At 38.9% G+C, this 23,828-nt stretch overlaps 1 protein-coding gene across 1 annotated transcript in view; it reads left to right on the top strand.

Moving 5' to 3' along the window:
* The window catches only part of fam207a (family with sequence similarity 207 member A), a 30,180-nt gene extending 6,986 nt beyond the window's left edge, over positions 1-23,194 (top strand). The window contains exons 3-6 of the mRNA XM_035677993.1: positions 14,739-14,807; positions 18,615-18,789; positions 21,917-21,982; positions 22,092-23,194. Coding sequence (XP_035533886.1) covers positions 14,739-14,807; positions 18,615-18,789; positions 21,917-21,982; positions 22,092-22,218 — 437 coding nt within the window. The 3' untranslated portion in view covers positions 22,219-23,194. The remainder of the gene's footprint in view (positions 1-14,738; positions 14,808-18,614; positions 18,790-21,916; positions 21,983-22,091) is intronic.
* The last annotated feature ends 634 nt before the right edge of the window (positions 23,195-23,828 follow it).

A 23,828-nucleotide genomic window follows, 5' to 3' on the forward strand; every position in this document is an offset into this window, starting at 1 on the left:
GGAGCGGCCGTCAGGCTTGCTGACAGCCACAACATCCACGCGGGTTAGGGGCTCCGGGAGAGAGCAGGGGGTGCTCTGGCTCACGCTGTCCTCACTGCACGCCCCCCGCGTAACTACTACTATAAACACAAAGATAGAGACACATGGCGACGACGGCCCGGGAAATCAAAGGTAGCGTTTTCAAACTGGAGAGTACCGACACTTACTTCTTCACTTACTTGAAGTTAAAGGCAAGGAATGTTTATGTAACTATGCACGCTATGCCCAGGATAAAAGACTTTATCCACGGTCTGCCCCAAGCAACTCAAATCTTCTGCAAGCACCTCACAGCAGCAACACATGCTAACACGCCACTACCAAATGTTCTGGAAAGACTGCTATATTAGTGTTTTTATTCTTCATTTCAGTTATTATAAACATCTTTCACGTTATAGAAGGATCGTTACAGAATGCTAATTTGTCGTTATAGAACATAAAAAAATATCAACAGTTACTTTGCTGAGTAACTAAATTACTTTTACAATGTGTACTGAGTTACTAACTCAATTACTTTTGGAAAAGGTAATTTGTAACTATAACTAATTAACTTTTTTAAAGGGGGTAAGATGCCCCCAACACTTTGGTCCCCTACAAGGTGGGAAGCAAACGGAAGCGGGCTTTTGGTAACGGTGTGTGCGACAGTTTGGGGCTGCAATGGCCAGACGCGGGACCGGAAAACAGTGGAAATGACGCCAAACGCCAGGCAAAGCGAAAGTAATAAGAGGCGAAGATACAGGAAGATGTCGAAGGTGTGGATTATTTTAAACATGAAAAATTAAGGGACAACATCGTGGTGTGTGTACGTTAAAGATTGGAGCTGGCGTTACTGTAGCTGAAGTAATTTTATTTATTTATTGGACATTTTGACTGAAACGGTTTACTACTTGGCATAATATGTATAAATAAATAAATAAATGTCAGTTTTTCTTAAAAAGGAAACAGAAATTGGTTGTTATTATTAAGTTGAATCTGTCTTGTTTTCTATTGTATATTTATAATTGGCTTTTAATTAAGCAAACTATGTTTATCCGATTAATCGATGGAGATATGTCGATTAGATACTCGAGTTAGCAAAATATTCGACTAGCTGCAGCTCGTAAACGATGACATTAATACTATGAACAAAACCCAAACACTTTTGACTCTTTAAATGGAGATATTTATTTTTTCCAATGAAAAACTATTGGCAAGCCTCTCAAAAAAAATAAAGGCCCCTTGAACTGATGCAAATACATGCATCGGGATTACAAACTGAAAAAGTGCATTCCATAGTAACAAAAAATTAAGTTTAAATGATTTTGGCTTATGGTTCCATTCAAATGAATACCTTTTCACTAAAGTAAATGAGGTTCAGTTGTTTTATAGAGAGAGAGAGAGAGAGAGAGAGACAGACTTCAAAAGGTGGCACATGTTCTGACCTTATATCGCACTGTATTCTCAACACTCAACCTTACCTACCTCTTGATGGATCAGGGGCAGTTTTTCTTTTTAATGAGAAGCAGCATCTCTGCCTTTTTGCATGCAAGTCTGTTTCTTTCCTCGGTCATCACGTGTCCAGCAGCAGAAAACAAGCGCTCGCTGTCGACGCTAGTGCAAGGCACTGACAGATATTTCTGAGCAAGCTGGGCCATGCACTGAAAACGGGACTGGTTGCTCCTCCAGTATTCCAGTGGACAACGGCTCATGTGAAGCGTTGGCTCCGACAGATATGACTGGAGCTAAAAGTTAAGTTCTGATTATACCAACGTCACTTGAACGCAGCATTCACTGCAGGCCATTCAGGTCTAATCGTGTAATGACATTATACTAATCGTTAGTATCTTATTGTTATTGTTATTTCGCAATATATACGTTTTTTATTATGTTGTACTCACAGGAAATGGTTAGATATGTGTGCTGATCAAAATGTGAACACTGAAACACAAATACTAAAAATGTGCCTACAATTGATATATGGAGTAGAATTGGGCCACAGTTAAGTACTGTTTTGTAGCATTGCATTCTCTGGCCACTAGATGGTGTGTAAGACTTACAATCGTCCTCCTCATGCTGCAGCAGCACCACAACACACTACAGTAAAGGTTTTTTGGGGATTTCTGTGGCACTAATTAATGCTGCTGGAACATCTCCTTCCAGCTTCGGAACAGCAGCTTGAAAAGGCTGGCGCAGACATCTGAGCAGAGAGGGAAAAAAAGATAATCAGAGGGATGGAGGGCAGTGGTAGCATCTCTGTAACTGGGGATGTGTCTGAAGAAGGGAGTGATGGATGTGGGCCTAGTTGCTAAGCACGCTGTGCTGCATGAAGACTCACCAGACAACGGCCCACTGCTATTTATAGACCAAGCGCGGTATAAATTTAGCTCATGCATGAAATCAAGGTTTAGCTGCATCAGTGTTTCCTTGCTTTAGCTGGAAGATACTGAGGCGACTGGGTACTTTCTCAGTTTAAGGACACTCTATGTGTAATGTACTGATAACTAAATGCAATCTTTTTTTTGTAACTAGTTTTTCTTGTCTCCTTAAAGGACTATATTTTTCCATTTTTCGGTCACTATTGTAATAAACTCCAGTTTGTATAGTGTTTTTAATGTGTTTTGCTTTCCTTCAAGACAGCCATTGATTTCAGTTCTATTTCCATTCTGTATGGAAAAGGAGTTGGTCTGACAACCTGTTTGAGGGTGGTTGTCAATTTCACTGAGCATCATTTGTGTAATGTTGCAACTCTCTCTCCTTATTAGTTAATGTGTTGATTTGTTCACTTTTTTCTTGATAAATGCTAGAATTATTAATCTACAAGTTAAATTGTTACCAATTGATTTTCAACTAATCATTCAGCACTACACAATGTTCGCTGTGATGGAGTACCATACCGACATTTTCAGGTCTCTGCAAGTTGAGTTTCGTGCTGTAGTAAGAGAAATAAAAAAAAAAACATTTAAATGTTCGCAAGTTCATGCTTTGATGTCCTACTTCAAAAAGTTTCTTACAGCAGGAATGATCCATCATTGCTGTCTGGTGTATGGTATAGAGCAGTGGTTCCCAACGTGTGGTTGCCAAAGCTTCGTGGGGGGTCGCAAGGTCTTCTTAAGTTTAAGGTGTAAGAAAACATTTTCTTTATTTTTGTGAAGATAACTAAATTAAACTTTACTTTACTTTCAAAGTTTTAGATTGAACCTTTCAAGACCTGGACACAAGCAGTATGCAGTTAAAACAATCAAAGCAAATAGTACAAAATCACAAAATTTGTCTAAAACTAGATAAAGTAGTAGATAGAATGATAGATAGAAGGATAGATAGAAGTAGATAGAAATAATAAAACATATTGGATTCCGGTGTTTTAGTACATTTGGAAATATCTAATACAATAGTATATTGAATATAAAATATAAAACATTTAGTAGATTACTGAATTCAACATGTGTTCACAGAGGCTGGCAACCCTACCGTGCATATAGAGCAATACAAACTCCTAGCCAACAAAAACTAAAACCAATAAAAGCAACCCAGCTTGAACGCGCTTGCATCGTCCTCAGAACAGACTACTCAGATGACCAGTTTACGAAAGACACTCATTTCTCTAAAAACGACTTCCTCGATTGCTCGATTCCTCTCTCCTCGCATCTTTTCCTCGAATCTTCAGTGGGAGGTATGTTGTAAGATGTGAGGAAAAGTGAGGGAATGCAGTTAAGGGAACTGGCACTTACCCAAAGACTGGAGAAGCAAGAATATGCTGTTCACAGTGAATAGAACCTCAAAACATATCCAGGCGCCGCCCACAGAAACTCAGATATATACCAGGATGTGTGGCCTTTTTTTTATTTTTGAAAGATAGAACATACATTTAAAATATACATTGTCTCTGTGACGTCACCCAGGGGTGTCAAAGACTGTTTTGAAGCTCAGTTTGTTGGCTCGCCATCGCCATCTTGGCAGTCCTGCTCCGCCAGCTCCCTGCTAATTGTCGTGAACGGGGGGAAATTAGCTATAGAGACCAAAACTGCTTTTGTACCAGGCTGTAAACATGTATATTTCTGCTGTAGAGTTGGGCATTTAATAAGGGGCCTTATGGAGAGTGACTCACTTTAGATGCCAACCTCAAATGGCTTGACTGACAACCAATCATTTCCAACCAATTTCATTTGATCCTGTCTCCTTCCTCTGGAAACACAAGCACAGAGTTGCACAAAACCTTGTAAAGGAACTTTAAACCGAATTGTTATTGTCAGCAGCCGAGAAACAATGCACTGAGCTTAATATGTAAATTACATTCTGAACACAAACGCGCCTGCAAGAGCCTGCCACTTTCTGTATGTGTTTGCAAATGAGTGTAGAGCCTTGTAGGAGTTCCACTATGGCAGCTCCGAGTTCATAAAGCATCCTTGGGAAAAAACATACTGTATTTGTCCAATTAGGCTAATTCGTTGTGCTTTAGGCCAGAGCCATATACTTTATTCCTTAATCAGTCACTGTGCTGAGAAGTATGAATGGATTCAGCATCAGTAAACCTGCCATGGGGTAGAGAGCTGGAAAGAGAGAGAAGCGTGCTTTGATGCTTGTGTACTATCATTCACCTATTGCTGTATCCTTTTTGTTATTCTTCTCATTCATAACTCTCAGCAGCTATATTAAGATTTTTTACATTTGAAGCATTATCACAAAGTTTCAAACGGATAAACCACATGGATGACTAACAAAACTTTTTGTTCATAAGGGGTAAAGATGCAAAAAAATTGGCCAGAAAAACAACCAGAAAAAACAGCTTCAGGCTGCGAGTTTGGCTGCACTCATTGGCTGCACTCGGTGTCAGCTTTGAAGTAGCAGTAAACAATGATGGCTTGCTTAGTCGCACACTCATATAAATAGATAAATAATTATAAATAGATAAACAATACACTAAAATATGTTCCTGAAAAGATTTTAGGCGAGAAATGGACTGTGAGAACAGTGGTATTCAGTTGGTTTCAACCTGCAATCTCAACAGTAAATGCCACAAAATCTTACACACTGGACCTTTAAGATTAATTCATGTGGAGTTTAAATATGATGCAAAAACAAACATAACAAAAATAAATAAAATATATAACTAAAACAGAATTCATGCAAATTAATATTCTGTTCAAGACATTGTGGTCATCGTTGCTGGCAATTTACGGTTTTATTTTTATTGGCATATTTCAACACATTAACTCGTACTAGTAGTTGTTATACATATACATATAACACCTGCTTATACACCATGAAACTTGCTCCTTCCGACGGCCTTTATCTTTCTTTACTGACCCTGCTAAAATTGCCCCAATAGGCAACCTCATTTGGCAATTTTATGACCATGGATTATGCAAAAGATGAAGTTTCACAAACGGCCACCTCTTCATACATCAGGCTGAAACAAGCCATTTACAACAAATTTGTGAAGTTAAGAGTTAATGTTAATTAATATAGTGCAGTTGTTAATTATTATAATTGTGATTGCGATGTAATTCACAATTAGTGTTGGAAGTATCATTTTGCATCGCAAATTTAATTTTCACTGAAGAAAATATTAAAATCATCATGATGTGACTTGATTTTTGGATCTCTGTAACAAACAAACTTTTTATTAATTTATTTTTAAATCTAGAAAACAAAATTTGTAGGCCAGGCCATCTCTTCAGAACTACAATACTTATGAAGCTGTTTTGTTAAATATTTTACTTTTATTGCGGTTTCTGCGAATGGATATTGCACTTTGCGATATTGCGATTTTGATAATATTTCAATTACTGTGCAGCCCTAATTTTTAGAAAACAAAAATGTTCTTGCATGAGGCCCAATGTTTCTCATTGTGGGATAATAACTGATGATACTACAATAAAACTCTCCAGGGAAACTCAGGATAATAAAAGCAGTGATTATAACCACACGGTCCGTTATTTGGTATCCTGTTTCACCTTTCAGTTTCTCATAGGCAGCCACTGTAGTACTGACCATGTAATCAAACTGTATAATTTTTAGGTCATATTTGTAATCAAAGGGCAGTGTGTGTTGTCGTGAGCCTTTAGTGTAAAGTCCTGACTGTGGAGGTTGATCAGACAGCCCCCATGGCCTTTTGACAAAGTGCTCTGTCTGCAGTCTAATTAGCGGTATCGTATCGCTACCAGACCCCTGAGGGAAGACCCCGGCTTCTCTTTATTCTGAGGTCAGCTCCCCACAGACCACCCGACTGCCCACTTCCCTCCTCTCCTCTTCCTCTGCCCTCCACATCTACTCTTAGCTCATGATCAGTTTACCTTCACATCCTCTGCACGTTCATCAGTAGTTGGATTGAACGCTGAAAAATTATTTCTATATCATATAATTTAAACTACCAACATTCCCATGTTCTCAGTGTTTCTATTTGTTTCATTATCTTACCCATCTCTGTTATATTTCGCCGGTTTGGTACAAGGCCGATAGGCCAGTTTGCCCGCACAGAGCTGTCATGTTTACTTGCATCATTATAACACGACTGGATGCGTCACAGCATCAGAGCGTGCAATGGAAATAATAGTTATCTGCGTGTGAAACTCAGTGATGCTGTAACAGATGATCAAAAAAAATCTGGGTGAGGAACCAGATAGTTCTTCAAGGGGCAGTCAGGGTGGTAGATCTGTTTAGAACTGAAATTGGCAAAAAACTTGTCAAACCGAAATAAACAACCCAGAGTGGGTACATTGCTTTTGAAATGCTTGTTTGGACGGATAAACCACATGGATGAATACCAAAACCTTTTGTTCATAAGGGGTAAAGATGCAAAAAACTGGCCAGAAAAACAACCAGAAAAACATGCTTCTGTGGACTGGGCAGCAGCAAAACCTATCCTATTTTTAAAAACTTTAAACCCCTTTAACTTGCCGTCAGATAGACCTTTTGGACAGGGCACTGAAGCCATTAAATCCATTTATGCTCTCTTCAAGGCCACCAGACTGACTTTTGTGTTTTAACACGTTAGTTTGGATCACCAAAGTCACACAATAACACAGACAAACTAACTGATTGAGACAGATGTTGACCAGCAAATCCAGTGTTCTGCAAGGTAAAATTACTGTTTTTATCAAGGAGTCTGGTGGCTTTGAAAAGAGCCATACAACGACTTCAGTCCCCTGCTGGAAAGGGTAAATCTTTCAGTTGAGTTGAAAAATCGCTCCTCTTTATAACATAAGCGTCCCTTCCAACAGGATTTTCTGTTGTACATTTCTCTCTAATATCGTTTAAACTAGCACAGCACGGACTTTCCTCCATCTCGTCCATCCTGCTTTTCATTTCATGCCCTCCATCTGAATTTCATGCATTATTGGAATCCCATGACTGCAAACATGCTATTGACCTTCAAATCTGTGGGATGGTACAGATAACCTTTTCTAAAGGAAAAAATTTGTTGCACCAACAGTTCTTTCTCGGTTTTTAGTGTAAATAGCCCATAAACCCTCTTTTTCCCTCAATAGATTTTCTGGCATCTTCTTATTTATCATAAAGGACAACAAAATTATACATTTCATCTAATAATGTAATATGTATTTTTATGGCTATCATTAGAGGTCTAACTACACATTAGTTTGATCAATACATGATTTAAAAGCCAGCCCTGCAGGAGGTTGTAGTGATACAATGTATATGTATTGATCTGTAGCATGAGAAATATGCATGAACTCTCATATAGTCATATTGGCTGTGTTGTTCGCTTGCAAGTGTGTTCATTTGACCGCGAGGACATATAAGCAGACAGGAGGCTTGTTATTGGCTAGCAGTAGTATGGCTTCACACCTCCCTGACACAGAAAAGTCATGACATTCACGCCTCATTGGTAAATGACTCTGCAGTCATATTTCATTGTCAAAAGAAATGGGTCCTTACTGTGGGGTCCAAAGTGATGGATTATTCTTGAATTACTGCATATGTTGGAGCTCAAGTACTACAGCACCAACAGCATTTAAATTCATTCTGAGAGTATACAGTCAAGTGATATTAAACATACAACAGAAATATCAGTTGAACAAATTCCTGGTCTCATAATCTTTCATCTGAATGTGGATTTAAAGCTGCAGTATGTAACTCATTTATGAAAAAAAATTATTTATGTTTGCTGAATCTTTCTCGAAATCTTGACAGTAGTACATGAGACAGATAATCTGTGAGATTGCCCCTAATGGCATTTGCAAGAATCCACTGCTTGAATGAAAACAACCAATCAGAGCAGAGAACGATAGTTGATTCAGTCCCATGTCATCAAATTTTTGTGTAAAATAGAGATGCTTTGGTAAGGGTAAATGGACCTGTACTTGTATAGCGCCTTTCTGGTCTTCCGACCACTCAAAGCCGCTTTTACACTACGTGCCACATTCAACCTTTCACACACATTCACACACCGATGCATTGGGAGCAATTTGGGGTTCAGCTATTCTTGGGCTTCCAAGGATACTTCGAACACGTGGCAGGAGGAGGCGGGGATCAAACCAACAACCTTCCGATTGGGGAACGACCCGCTCTGCCTCTGAGCCACAGCCGCCCCCTTTGGATCCCAGTAACTTCATTAGTAGGTTTTCCTTTATGACCACGCAGACCTCTGCCAGCATAAAAGCCTGTAGTTGGTACGTTTGCGCTTAGACCGCAACAAAACCACACTGGAGTCTACTTGGAGGGAGCCTTTCCTTCTCAAGCAGTCTCGCTCCGGTTGGTTAGTCAGTTGACAGCTTTCACAGTGGGCCAAATGAACCAAACTAACCAAGCAAACACACCAGGGTTTGTTGTAACCAAACCAAACAGGTTATGTGTTAAAGCATCTGTTTAGATTTCTGTTTATCACTTTTAGACTTGAATGTTTTTTTCTTACCTTTCAATTAGCCAATGATTTTGATTCCTTTTCCTACGGTATGAAAGTCGAGTCGAGAAATTATTAGTAGATTATTATTTTGTATGGTTTTGACAGTACTCGAATTACATTACTGTATAGCCAATCAAGATTTGAAAGTATGCTTTATTTAGGCCAATTGCCACCAACCTTTTGATACGCATATCAATTTCTCAATTGGCCTCTTACTAGTCAGTTTTCTCTGAAGGCCAAACTGATCATTGACCATTTATCCTTTGACTAGAGTTAGGTCTAATTATCCTTCCATCTAAAGCAGTTAAACATTTGACCTGTATATATGTATGTAAATGAATACTTGATGAATGAATAATTTACTCTTCCTTCCTTTCACTGTAAAATCTTTCAGATTTATAGTTTGTATTATGTATTATTATAATTTTTACCAGTCATAAATAGTTATTAGGCTTTACATTTACTTTTTCTTTTACAGAAGTGAACCAAATGCTGAGATATACACCTACTGTGTAAACAACGCTCTGTAACATAGTTGTTTTAGTGTTTTAGTAATCCAGTAAGTGAGGAGTCTTCTCTAGTAAAACCATCAACTGATTGCATCACGTCAATTTCAGGATCTCCCAGTTAAAATTTCATTCATATCAGATCAATACATTTATTGAAGCAACTTTTAGTTCTGAATAAGGATTCAGTATTTGTCCACCTCCAGTCCTTAGATCTAAGCTTTCAGTCCAGCCCAGAAGGTGCAGGAAGGTGAGTCTGAGCAGGATGTTCAGTCAGGATGGATTTGGGCTGGGTAGGTGAGGGAGTACCCTCCAGCCAGCCGTAATCACAGCTATCCATTTCATCCAACAGCGGGAAGACGATGCTCCCAATGGGATCGGAGTGGTGGTAAAGCACCCTCCCCATTCCCTCCACTTCCACAAACACAAAAGACACCCCCAGCCACTCATGAGAGATTAGATTTCTCCACCTACCTCTACCCGCATTTGTAGTCAGCAGCAGATGCCTATCTTTGCCTGTTCTACTGCAAACAGCAGCAAAAACACTTCTGTTGTTTAGCGCTGCGGTAGCAGATAAAGGCCTGCCAGGATCTCTGGAGTGTGTAGACTCTGGGAGATAGTGTGCCCGTCTGAGCAGCATCCACTGACACACCAGCAGATGGAATATGTATACAGCACACTTTATACACTAAATTCAGCTGTTAGTATTAAGATTGTGATTAAATATTGTTTAAACCTTGGCAGTTGGAGTCCATTAAAGGAAACACAAACCTGTGTTTTATTTTGTATTTCTGGTACTCATTCCTACTGATGGTTTACATTTACCTCACCAACTTCTACAAAAAAATCTCTAAAAATAAAATTCAGCAGCGTGATTCTAGGGATGTCGGTTGGTTTGCCATTTTGTTTCAGAATGAAGTATCTCAACCACTATTGGTCTCCAGAGGACGATGCTTACTGAATTTGGTGGTCCTCGGACTTGCCATATACCGCCATCATCAGGACAAAAGATTTATCTCTCCAATACTTCGATATATGACCAAATACCTGCAAAACATTCAGCCTCAGCTTTACTTGCTAATTTAAGATGACTATATTATTAAACCTCCAAACTGAGAAACCTTAAAACCTTAAAAGTGTACCTACTGTTCATGTACATGTATGCGCTAATGCTTGCGCCATAGGTGTTTTCATCAGGAAGGGGGATAATTATTTCAGTGTTTAGCACACCTACCTTTCAAGACCATGGACACCATCAAAGTGTAAGCCTTCTGGAGCTCTTCAGAAAAGGCTGACTTTTCTTTTTAGCATGACAGCTAACTGTTATACTTTCTGTCAGAAAGTCATAGCTATTGCTTGCCTATGACTCAGGCTAGTGACAGGCTTGAGAATGACACATTGATTGACATTTTAGTGCTTTAGAGATGTTTGTCGATCTAGTACAAACCAGGACGTCACCATAGTCTAATTAGCAAATATTAGCATTGCTACACACTAAACTAAGATGCTGAATATAGTAAATGTTACATTTGCTCAATACACATTATGAATGCTAGGAGAAGCTCATGTTTTTCATTAAGTCAATTTAAAAGTCCGATGTGTAACATTTAGGAGGCTCTACTGGGGGGAACATTCATAGGTAGGTTTTCATTAGTGTCGTTGTGTTTTTGTTAACATAGAATGAGATGTTTTTATGGTGTGACTGACAATTCAGAAGTCTTATACCACACTGCAAAAACACAGCCTAGACAGTAAAAGTCTTGTGAGATAAACAAAACTGTTCCAACTTTGACAGATAGTTGTGTGTTCATGTAGGACCCCATCTCCTGGAGTTTGAAGATGATTGAAAAACTGTTTTTTTAGGGTCTTTGAAACCTGTGTGGTTGTCATTAGCTGATGAGTAATGTTGTCTTAACTGATAGGAATGATGCTTCAAACTACAAAAGGCAACAAGACCAAGGTTGAGTCGAAAAAAAAATATTTATCTTTAATCTTGTACTTTGATAAGGCTGTCTGGGATTGTGGAGCTTTGACAGAGCTTTGTAGCCGTGCTCATCCTGTGAATGAAGATCCCGTCTAGCCATGCTGTTAGTCATGGCCACCAACAATGAATGCAGCTGCCTCTCAGAAACAGAACTACACCACTAAAACTTATTTCCACTGTAATTCAACAAATGGTATTTAAGCAGAGCCCCAGATTGCCTTTAGAAAGTCACAGTTACATTTCTAGGAAGCCTTTTGTTTGGTGCATTAGACCAAAATAACACAGGCCATTTTTTCTAACAGTGGACTGAAATAAAAGCTGTTATATGCTGCTCCAGTCGTCATGCCTGAAGTTCAGCTAAATAAGATCAATCGGCCAGCATGCTGTTGTTCTGATGCTGGGACAGGACAGGACAGGACTCATCACACCCCGCTGTGCTCATTGAAATGACATGTGCCCTATCCGTTGCCTCTGACCTTTGAACTCCACTGAGCTAGACCTGACACCAATCAATGGATAGAAACAAGGCCAGGCACGTCATTGCACCATTTAGTATACATTCAATAATGAGGAGAAGAAAACTTATAAGACAGCCAAAAATGATATTTGTTTAGAATGTACGCAGCAATTCTGGGTCCATTTTGATGGTTAGAGAATGTTATCATATGTGGATAACGTGCAGGCAGAGCTCATGTGAGATCACATTGAGGTATTTTGAGCAAGGAAAGGTTTTTTTTGCAGTAAATGTCACACTAAATGTCAGATTTACTGGGATAGATGAAAAAATACCAGATTAAATGGGTGTTAGATGGAAGTTGTTAACTTACATTTGTGCCTTTTCAAATCTTATCTACCTTATTTCATACTGAAAACTTTATTAGCCTACCTACATTATAGTGTGCAATTGATCAGTCTGTAAAAGATATATAATAAACACATAAATTGCATCAAATCCATATATATATATAGAGATTTTTTTATAGATATTTTATCCTCCTTCTTGTATCTGCTGTCACCCTCATGCCATTCCTAAGAAATGGTGGTCAAGGTCTTTACTGCATTGTTAATTACAAAGTCATTGCCTTCAGGCTCTATAATACATCACTGCAATACTGCGCTTCATTCAGGGAAGGGCCCATCGATCTGTTCACACACTGCTCACACGCACGGAGCCGATGGCTGAAGTTCATCCCACAGTCAGTGTTTTGTTTTTATAATCCAAACCCAGATTACCCAGATTACCCAGATTAGATCCATTCATTCTCAAGTAGTGGCTGTGGCCCTTTATTTGGCTTTATATGGGGAGGTAAGGAAATAAAGAGTCTGTTTTAAACAGTTGTGTATTGGAAACCTAATTGATTTCATCATAGTTTTTATTTTTCTGAACTCAATCTCATTCGTTTTCTGAACTGCATTTTAGCTGTTGTCTTGAGGTCTAATTAGAGTAGATTTGACAATGTAAGTCTTCTTAACTTTGCAATGACAATCCACAAAATGTTTACTTATGTGTGACTCAATGTGTAAATTTCTAATTTATATTCTAATAATAATAATAATAATAATAAATTATTCAATTGTAATACCTTCTCTACTCCTCTATATCCTCTACCCAATAATAACCTGACCTGCTGGGTAATAGCAGGGTCCCATTTCATGGCAAGATAAAGTACGTGATATTGGATTGGTACATAGACTTGCGTACTCGCCCATACCCAATCCAGCATTTTAGGCAATACTTGCAGCATTTTCTGACAACAACAACCTGACTATGTAGCAAAGTACATAGTAAGACCCTCTTCATGCATTTTCAAATGTAAAAGCTGCCCAGTATAACCAGTTCTCTACTGGTGGGAATGTGCCACCACTGCGCTAGTTCAGGCTCCTCAGCACTAATTATTCACAGGGTAACATCTTTTCTTTCACTTCCCTCACTTATATTTTCCCATCTTCTATTACAAAACTGAGGGGATGAAGACACAAACAGTGAGAAAAAGCAGAAGAAGTTATACAGTCGGAGAAAATACTGTCACGGGTTGTTTAGAACAGATAACTGAAAAAAAACCCAATCACTGATGTTGTTCTTGGTGTGGTCATTTTCCTTTTTCCACTCTCACACAAGCTACGTGGTTGTACGCGATCATCCTCTATTAGTGTTACTCCTCTCTACTGTTACAGGATGAAGAGCACAACGGGGAATAAATACTGAGTAGCAACCATGCATATATCATTTACAACTCCACGTCATTCCCAACTGTGTTTTTCTCTTTTTTAAAACAAAAAAAAAACAAAAAAACACAAGTCAGTTGCTACTTTACAGCTGGACTACTGCTAGATTAGAATATCTGTTTAGAGGTTTAAAGTAGAATAGCACAGAATTCATTTGACTGTATTTCTCTCTGTCACACACACACACACACACACACACACACACACATATTGTCACAGTATATCTGTGCCACCCGGGCCTCTCTCTTGCCTCTGAGGATGTCCTGACCACAGGGAACCTCAAGGTGGCTTTGCTGATAAAATAACATTAAAAAAAATAAAAAAAATAAACTTTCCCTTCCAGCCCCGGGATGTTCTTCCCACAAAGGCAGAAAGCAGATAGGATTGTTGACTTGCAGCTAATTCTATCTTCAGTGCACACAGTGTGTTTATTTCTACATTTCTTTTCCATTTCAGAAATGAGAAATTTTGCCTTTTCCAAACATTAAATAATATTTAATAATGGGATAAATAATTGGTTGCCATCTGTATCAGTTTTTAAGTTATACCAGTGCTGCCTGAGGTGCCATTAGTGAGTGGGGGTCTCAGTATTGCCCAGGGTGCCGCTTTGGGACCCAAAGCATTGGTATTTGACAGCCTGGGAATGAGACTCAGCAATTAAATGTCCTTTTTGGCTCTGATTGGTTGTTTTGGAACAGGCACGGTGGATTCATTAGGAGCACTGTCTCATGTACTACACTCTGGATAAAGTGAAAGTTCCAGCAAATATGACACAAAGTTATTTAAAAAAAATTAAAGTTACCTGCTGCCGCTTTAAAAGTTAGGCATTAAATACCCCTCAGACCTCATTTGTAATAAAAGGGAGAAAAAAAACCCCCACAAGAACAAAAGTGTGCCTGTGTGTTAAACAGCTCAGAGTGTGTTGCGATCCCTCTCACTGCTCTCACTCAGGGAGGGGTTGAGGGGGGGGGTGGAGCTGTAGCCAAGTCATTCCCTCGCCACCTTTGATGTATCTTTAACACATTTATGAATTTGCCTCTCTTCATGTTTAATTAGCAGCCTTCTCCCTCTGCTGAGTGGAGCCTAGCCTGATTTGATGTGTGCTGTCACGTAACTTTGTGTGTGTGTGTGTGTGTTTTCACAGGCACAGAAGAGAAGAAAGTCAAGCCAAAGAAAGAGAAGATGAAGGAGAGGCGGGAGAGATGGCTCAACAGTGAGTTATATCAACAATTAGCACTTTAGTAGGAATGTACAGACACTGTTGGCAGATACCACACTGATAGAGTGAGACATTATTTACACTTAACAATAGCACTTCTGACTATATGGTGTACCACTCTTTCTTCTAACAGTGAACCTGGGATGTACATTTTTAATGCAATACATTAAAATTACATTTTAGACAAGCAACTGTAGATTCTCCCTCTATTGTGTCTTCTTTATTTAGCTTTCTTTTTGTTTATTGCAGACTCTCCCTTTCTTGCCCCAGTTAGTTAGTTTGGCAGTAGGGACTACGTTATGTGAGACTTCCGTTTCTTCCCATGAGTATCAGGTGATTGGCAGCAAAAAGAGAAAAACTTAATAGCAGCGGTGAGCTATATTTAAATAATGGCTTGATGGATTATCTAGCACTGTGGAGGTGACTGGCTGAAGAAAATGAGCACTGATACCTGAAACTGAAGACTATGTACGCTGAGGGGAATAATGAAAAGAGCAGGAGTAAGCTTAAAGGTTATATATTTATATGAGATTTCAAACATTAATATAACAGTAAGTTATTAGCTATGTAAAGATATAGTGGATTCATGGTGTCCTGAGCAGAGAGTGACATCATGCGCCCTCTGCCTGTGTTGCTATCGAAGCCTCTCTGTGACTCCCTCCAGTAACTCAGCAGAGTGACCGAAACTGCTGTTTTCCTCATCTGTGTCGCTGAATGAAGGTTTTATTTCGACCAAAGCAGAGTTTGTGATTGTTGGAACAGTGGAAAGACTAACAAAGACTGCGTTTGGTGAGATTTTGTTTCTGTCCACATTGAATGAAGTTACAATGTTAGGATAACTGTTGAAATAACACTGAAGCCAATGGAAAATGCCCCCTCAAGCGAATGTTTTCACCTTCTGTATGACTAACAATAGTTGTTTGTAACTTTTATTTATATGGAATATATATAGATAGGAGCCTGTTGCATATGTGTACTGAAAATAATGAAAATCTCTAATTTGTATCTGTTTTTTGGGCATTTTCTTCTATTTTAGGAAAAAAGAAAGACTAAATATATCATGATAATAAGTTGGCTGGATCTCAATCAACGACTTGGTATCTTTGAACTCATAACAAGTTAGATGTCAAAGATAGGCACACATATGCAGTGTGCAGTTTTTTATGGAAAACACAAAATTTTGGAAATATCTTGACATTGTCCATTGATAAAAGTGTGATATTTAATTTGATATAAAAATGTCATCAAATTTGTACTGTTAGTTACTTACCCAAAGTATGTCTGTACGAAATTTCAAAACTTTAGACCAATCAGAACAAATGTTATGGCATTTTTCCATATCATACTAAATATAGTCTTTCGGGTCTTAGGGTTCATATTGTTAAACATACAATGAAGACTAATTTTACCTGCTTTATGAGGTTGCAGTAATGACCGCAAATATCTTAGCCATCTATTCAATAACTTTCTAGCTGACGAGTGAGTCTGTGAGTTTTGGCTCAAGGTCCGTCTTTGAGTCTTTCTGTAATTATAACTCCTCTCCCCAACACCACCGACATCATCACTGCCGCCATCATCTCCCATAATTGCGATCAGGCCTGTAACCGTACCCTTGTGCTGAGCCAATCAATTCTCGGGTAACACTACACATATCCGGTTCAGGCGTATAATTAGGTGCTAATGGCTGTGCGACTCAGTCCTGCTGAAACCCGAGAGTGGCTCCATGGCTGACAGTTTTCAGGAATTAGGAGGAAATTAGAATGAAATATTAGCTTATGTCAGATCATGTACACATGGTAAGGACAGCACAGTTTGACCAGTGTGGATTTTCACAGGCTAATGCCAGTGTTTGAGGCTTGTGATTGTTAAGAGTTTTTAGTCCTATGTCATTACAGAACAGAAGTGTAGTCGAAGCCTGTACTGTATGTTCCCGACATTGGTTATACAAGGTCATGGCCTTTCTACAATACCTTGATAGCAAAAACTACTGAGGCCCTTAGGAAAGATGATGGAGAAAAAAAAAAGAAAAATACATGGGTGGAAAACAATCGCAAACATGAAAAAATACTTTTGCGTTCCCCAGAGAGTACTTGTAGTAAAAACACAAGCAAGGGATGGGACGATATACGATATTATCGCAATAAAAATGTATCGTGGTGAGTTTCCATTATCAGGATGATCGGGAATATCTTCACATGGCTTTACTTGAAATAGCTGTCTAGCGCGCTAGCACACAGTCCTATCTTGATTTCCTGGTTTATTTTGAACAAGGGGTTAGGGTTAGGGTTAGGGTTAGGGTGGGAGCGAGAGAGGGAGCCCAATTTCTTTCCACTAATTCCAAAATCCTAAACCTGTTACCATGGCTGAAGGCTTGGCTTTCCCGTTGTATCCCCTGCAAGAAAGCTGTTAAACTGAATTTGTGGAAATAGTGTAGATTCCAAAATACAGAAAAGGGAGATGAGGTGTTGATCTGTGATGCAATAAATATGTGTTTCTTAACAGAATGCATCATTATTATTATAATATTGTGTATAATATTGTGTATCGCAATTACGTTAACCAAGACAATTGGACAATCCTGATGCCGATTCAAAGTGCCCAATAGTTGGCCTGATGAATCGGCCTATTACTACCTCTTACTTCGAACTGAAGCTGCAACATCCAGGATTTCTTTCTCAGGCTGCTGACAAGACAGCTCCCGAAAAGTGAAATCAAAATATCTCCCCTGGTGGCTGGATGTTAGTTTAGGAAGCGTTTGATGAGCGAAGCACACATTTGAAACATCAATATTGTAGTAGATCATGTTAGTTTAATTGTGGGGAGCCAAACTTGGGACCACAATTAATATTCGATATAATATCACCTAACGTCAAAATATTCGCTCAGGGACAGCCAAATTGCTCCCCCTAACCCCACCCCCCGTGTGCTCCCCTCTTAGGCCTCCCATAAAAAAGAACTGCGGTTCCCGATGTTCTGCCTTCAAGCTGACTATGAAAACTTTTACCATCTATTGAGCCTCATTCATTCATACTTACAAACAAGAACACAACTCATGATTCATCAGTGATTTTTGAATTCCCAGTGTAATTATTTACATATTTAACATTTTTTCTCTTTTGTTTTTTTTATTATTATAGTGTGTGGTGAGTTCAAGGCCAGAAAACAACAGATAAAACACAGCTTGAAATGTGATGCATGCTGGCCCAAAAGGCATTTTCCCCAGACACAATTATTAGAAAAGGACCTCTGCTTAAATGACTAAATGAATATATTATCAACAAACGTATAACCCCATCTCAGTATAGTTTTGTATGAATCTTAATAAAAAAGTCACAAAAAATAGGGGGTGGGGGGGTGTATGTATGACATGCATTAAAAACATACTTCAGATTTTATGGGTTCAGTTGTATTTATTCTGGGTTTACTTTATCATTCCTTTCTCTTTCAGACTGGTGCTGACCTCTGCATACTGTAGATCAGTGGTCATTAAAATATAGTTATTATTATAATTATGTTTGGATTGTGTGTGTGTTTACAGCTTTTTATAGGCTGTTTTTATCAGCTTTATATGAACGTGGCCTTTGTAAAACACTAGCATCAGACTGGAAAATGTGTTCCTCATTTCACTAGACCTTTAAACCATTGCGTGCTTCACACTGACATTTTTCAGTAAATGGAGTTCTGTGTGTACCAGATGGAGACCTCTCACCCTTCACTGACATTCACTCTTGCTTCACTTCTCATTGTATTGTTTAACTTGGATGTAACTCGCCCTCTCTCTCTCTCTCCACTCCCTCTCAGAGATCAGCTCCATCAAACAGGCCAAGGAGCAGCAGGCAGCCGAGGCCCGAAGGCAAGCCACGCCCGTGGTGGGGGACATGAGGCCGCTGGCCGACGCCCTGCCGGAGCTCTCCCAGCTTGTCGCCCCCGCCGCAACGGCCCTCACCACTCGCCGCAAGAGTAGGAAAAACAAAGTGTAAGTGCCAAGGTGCCTGCTCTGGCAGGCATCGAGTGTCAACATTGTTGTCGATTTTTCAAGCGTGGTGCTCCATAATTATCACATTTCTTTTGTCCTTGAGAAGAGTAAAGTAAAACACGGATTTAGCAGCAGCGATGCAGTCAGTGTCAGCAGACTGACTGATGAGTCTCCATCTGTTGACTGTCACACTAAAAGTAGCACGTTGTCAGATGTTTAATCAACAAATGTTATTTGGATATAAAAAGTGCAGTAAAGGGAACAATGAGTCACATTAGGGTGAGTTGGTGTCACACATTTTAGACCTCTTACCAGTGTTTCATTATAGCTCCTTCCAGGTTTGTAATGAACGTTTCAGATTGGCACTTGGTATTGGCCAATATGTAATGTTCAGGTATCAGAATCGGTATCGGGCTTCTCTAGTCTATAAGCCAATAATCTGAATTTTAGGCCTAAAAATGTCTTAAATATGTTTTTAACAGCTAGGTTTAAAATTGCATTGATAATGGTCTTAAAAAGGTCTTAAATTTAACTGTTAAAACCTGCAAAAACTCTTATTCTAAAATGGTGTGTGTTGTGGAAAAAATTAAGTGTACTCAAAGCAGTCAGTATACAGTATATTATCCTTTCTTTTTATTAAGCTTTATTAGTAATGTCAGTCTGAAAATGTTCTCCGGTAGGGGAAACGTTGCCCTTTTCATTAACTATCAACACTTCTTTGGTAGCTATAATCCAGTGTGCACTCTGCTTTCTCCCCTAACTATGAGAAAAGTCATACTATTGCAAGATAAATGTGCAATTATGAAAAATATACTATAGAAAAACCTTACTATTTTGTCAAGTTTTAGGTGAAACTTTGATTCCCACCTAAATCTCAAATAATCCCAGATTTAGTGTTCCTAACAGTGGCCTTACTACTCCTTTATACCTGCTCATGGAGAATCAGTCATTTGTATGGCTCCACACTCGTCTCCTGTCAGAATTTCTGATCCTCTTCAGGAAGATGGATTAGCCTCATTGTCACTGCTTGAATAGGACTCGGGGTAATGAAGCAGGCCAGAGTGGCTCGTGCTGCACCTGAACCCAGTCTGGACTCAGGCAGGTCCGGTATTTCAGTGTGTGAGTCCAGAAAAGGGATAACTCTCCCAGAGTGGAGCGACTGACAGACATAAGATAGAGGCGGGTGAGTTTTGAGGTACGGGCTGTAAATTATGGAGCGATAAAGAGGCAGGACATCACAATAATGAAAGGAGGAGCCGTCAAACACAATCCTGCTGATTTGATGCAGAAGCCAAATAAAAGCCGTCACAGCAATTCCACAGGAAGCATCAATCCTGTCCGGCGAGACAGGCTTATACTATGGAATAGTTCAATGATCTCTCTACTCTTCGGAGCTTCCTATTCAGTCCGGTTCTGCTGCGGAGCCTCCTGCACTGCGTCATTTATGTGATGGAGTAGTTATTCTGGTCGTAAAAGTTTCACAGCTCCGAGTGGAGGCCTCATTTTCATCACATCCTGCTCTGCACTAATAAGAGATGAGTCCAGCGGGCAGCAGTGCGTTGGCTGCAACACTGTCAGAACAGCTTTGAGCTGTGGTTCCTGATGTGATACAAAATGGGATTTTATACAAGACTTTATTTTGGGCTTTATTCTGTAAAAAAAAAATTGGACCTCATGCAGCAACATTCTCTTAAATTGCTCTTATATTTTCTCCAAATTTTCTGTTAAGGGAATATATAAGCGAAATCAGCTTCAGATGCACCAAACATTCCTAACAATCCAAATCTGCTCTTACCCAGGTGTGCTGAATGATGAATCCCACTTAAATTGTCCGATTGTTTATTAGCATAGGTAATGCCCCATAAACATTATATTAGTGCAGGTGTTTGGCTGTTTGGCTGCAAATACATGGCAACAAAAAGGCTGTAAGGATACACAGACAGATCAAAGAATATATATATCTATATATCAATAGAAAAATAAACACACCGAATTAATTTTAAAAATACACTATAGTAGCTCAATAAAAAGTATAATATACAGTATAATAAACATCATAGCCTACTCCATAAATATAATAAGATAATAGGGCTGCACAATTAATTGAAATATTATCAAAATCGCAATATGGTCAAGTCCAGTATCCAAATCACTAAAGCTGCAAGTTGGTAAATGTGCAGGTAAAATGTGTGACAAACAGCATTATATTGAAGAACGAGAGGTCATTGAATGGTTTGATGAGAATGAAAATGATGTCAATCAATTGGGGAGGAAGGAGAGGGTCCCAGAGTCTTGGAGGTTTGTGTTGGTTGTTCCTTTAAATGGTCAATGATATATATCTAGATAAAATTCAACTTCAGCAGTAGTGAAATCCATATTTCAATGTACTGTTAAATAAATAAAGGTCCAGTGTGTATTATTTTGGAGGATCTGTTGGCAGAAATGGAATATAATATTCATAGGTATTTTTTCAGTGTATGATCAGCGGAAAATAAGTTGCCTTCCATGGAGTCCGCCATGTTGGACCACTAGGTTTCTACAGTAGTTCTACCAGAAGAGACAAACATGTTTTGCGCATTTTGCAGCCACTGTAGTATCTTCTTTGCACTTGGAAAGGGAGGGTGAATTGAGGGAGTATGGCTCAGCAGCCGTCTCATACAAAAGATCTGTGTTGTCTCTAATCGAGTGTTTTCCGCTGCGTAAGGACTGGATGACCAAAGCATCTCAGACCCATTCAGAAGCTGAATCCACGCAACATCATCCAGGAGTTTTATTATTTATATGTATCAGTGAACCGGTAGTATTTCTTTAGACCACAAATTTAATAATCCAATCATTATAATTACTCTAAAACATGACTTTATAATAGCATTTTTTATCTTCCACAAATTTATGATAAACTATTTGTTTTGTTTCTTTTTTTTTTGTTCTCGACTGCTTGTAAACTGTCCTCTTACCCAAGAGAAGAGCAAAAATAAGAGAACATTGGTGAATCCCAGAAATGAATGGGTACTAACAAAATAAGAACAAATCTTGGATACAAACAAAAATAAGAGATGACCTGTCATGTTGTAGTTGTGCGTGTAAAAATGTCCCTGTCTTCGTCCTGTCTGTCTCCTCCTTTCAGGCCGGTGAAGAGACCTGAGCCAACAGATTTCAGTCAGATGAAACAGTCACAGAAACGCAAACTCCTGTAAGCAGCCTTTCATATTCTTTCATATTCTTTCTTCTTTATTTGTTTCTGTCAACATCCCGCACATTTGGCAGTGAAATTACACTACCCTATTTCGCCTTTACCGCAGGGAGACGGAGACCAGCCGGTTTAGTGACGCAGTGAAGACCCTCTCGGCCAAAATGAATCCTTTAGCCGACATCGGCGAGCAGCTGAGGAAGAGGATGAGGCAGGAAGAAGAGCAAGGTCCCAGCTAACAGCAGCAGCAACTTCCACAGACTTGATTTTGTCAGGGAGACCCAACACTGGTACATCCTTGGCTTTAAAAGGAGGAAGAACCTGACTCGCTCTCGCATATGTCAACCACTGACTAAAGGAGTCCCAGACACAGTTGAGTGGCGTAAAGTGTAGTGTTTGTTAATGTTGACTGTAACGGATATCCTTTTAGTTTTATTATCCACGCTCTCTCTTCAGTAATAAATCCCAGTATCAAACAATCAATTTTCATGTGTATTTTCTATATGTTGGAGTCTATTTTCAGCTGCATTCATATTGGCTCCAACTCCAAACATTTAATATTCAATTGCAGCGTGTACAAACAAATCTGCCTTGTTTCTATCGACGCCTACACAACCGTTCCCACTCTTCTATTTTCAGTATCTTCTCATTGTGCTGTATTCAGAATAAGATCAGCTCCCAACACTGAGTGACTCATCAGCGATAACCATAGCAACTCCACTGATCCATGTAAATGAACATCTTGTCAGGGCAACACTGAGCCACAAACTGAATGAAAATATTGTCAAACTGTCATCAGTGAGCACATCAACATGTTATGGGGAGATCTGGAAATCACTATACAAATATGTGTGTGAACCAGGGTTGTCACATTGTCAGATTTTTACTACTCGATTACAGCGACCAATAATTCATAACAATGATATTAAATCAACAAGTCATCTTCAACTTTTATTTTTTTGGCAAATTAATTACACTCAGATACATGTTCTTAACACGACATCAATATTTTCATTTTTTAAATATTACTGGTTATTGGCAATACCAGTATATAGCGACACCCCAAATGTGAATATGGACTTTCAGAAGGAAACTCGCCTTGATTTGTTATAGTGCCCAAACCTTTCCCCAAACAGTGCTGATGTATTGAATAAAATGAAGCTGATAATAAACTAATTATTAATCATAATAAAAATCTGGTAATAAAACTCACATAAAAGCTTTTTGCCCTCAGTACAAAGTGTTTTTCTTCTTATAATTATTGACCTTTTCTTCTAAGTCCCGCCCTTTTGGAACCACCACTTTCTCCTTTCCTGTACTAAGATATGCTATGTGCTTGGCTTTGTTGAAAAGACAACCACAATTTTAAGATATTTAAACGATAAGAAGGTGCCACAGTCATATCTTAAAGATCCAGTGTGTAGGATTTAGTTACACACTGGACTTTTAAGTTGGGTAATATTAGCAAACGCTACCTAACTAGCTAGCTAATCAACATTAGTCATTAGATAATTAGCTAACATTAGCTATCAGATCTAATTAAAAAGCTAACAATTAATATAGATTAGGTACCTAGTTTGCTAGCATTTGAGTCTGTGGCAAAATGCTAGCTAACTTGTTAACTGACTGGCTAATTAACTAACTTAAGATGTGACTATTATGTAATTTTTCTAATTTTTCTGTAATCTTTTATAGCACCAGTATGTAGCATTTAGCGGCATCTAGTGGTGGAGTTGTAGATTGCAACTAACTGAACACCGCTTGTGTCTCTTTTGACTACCTGAGAATGAGAGCAGGCTGTGAAGTGTGTAGGAGGAACTAGTGTGGCCACAAAAGCCACAAAAAACGC

This window comes from Morone saxatilis, unplaced genomic scaffold, assembly GCF_004916995.1.
Source record: "Morone saxatilis isolate NCDOM2014 unplaced genomic scaffold, NCSU_SB_2.0 Contig6, whole genome shotgun sequence".
Lineage (NCBI taxonomy): Eukaryota > Metazoa > Chordata > Actinopteri > Moronidae > Morone > Morone saxatilis.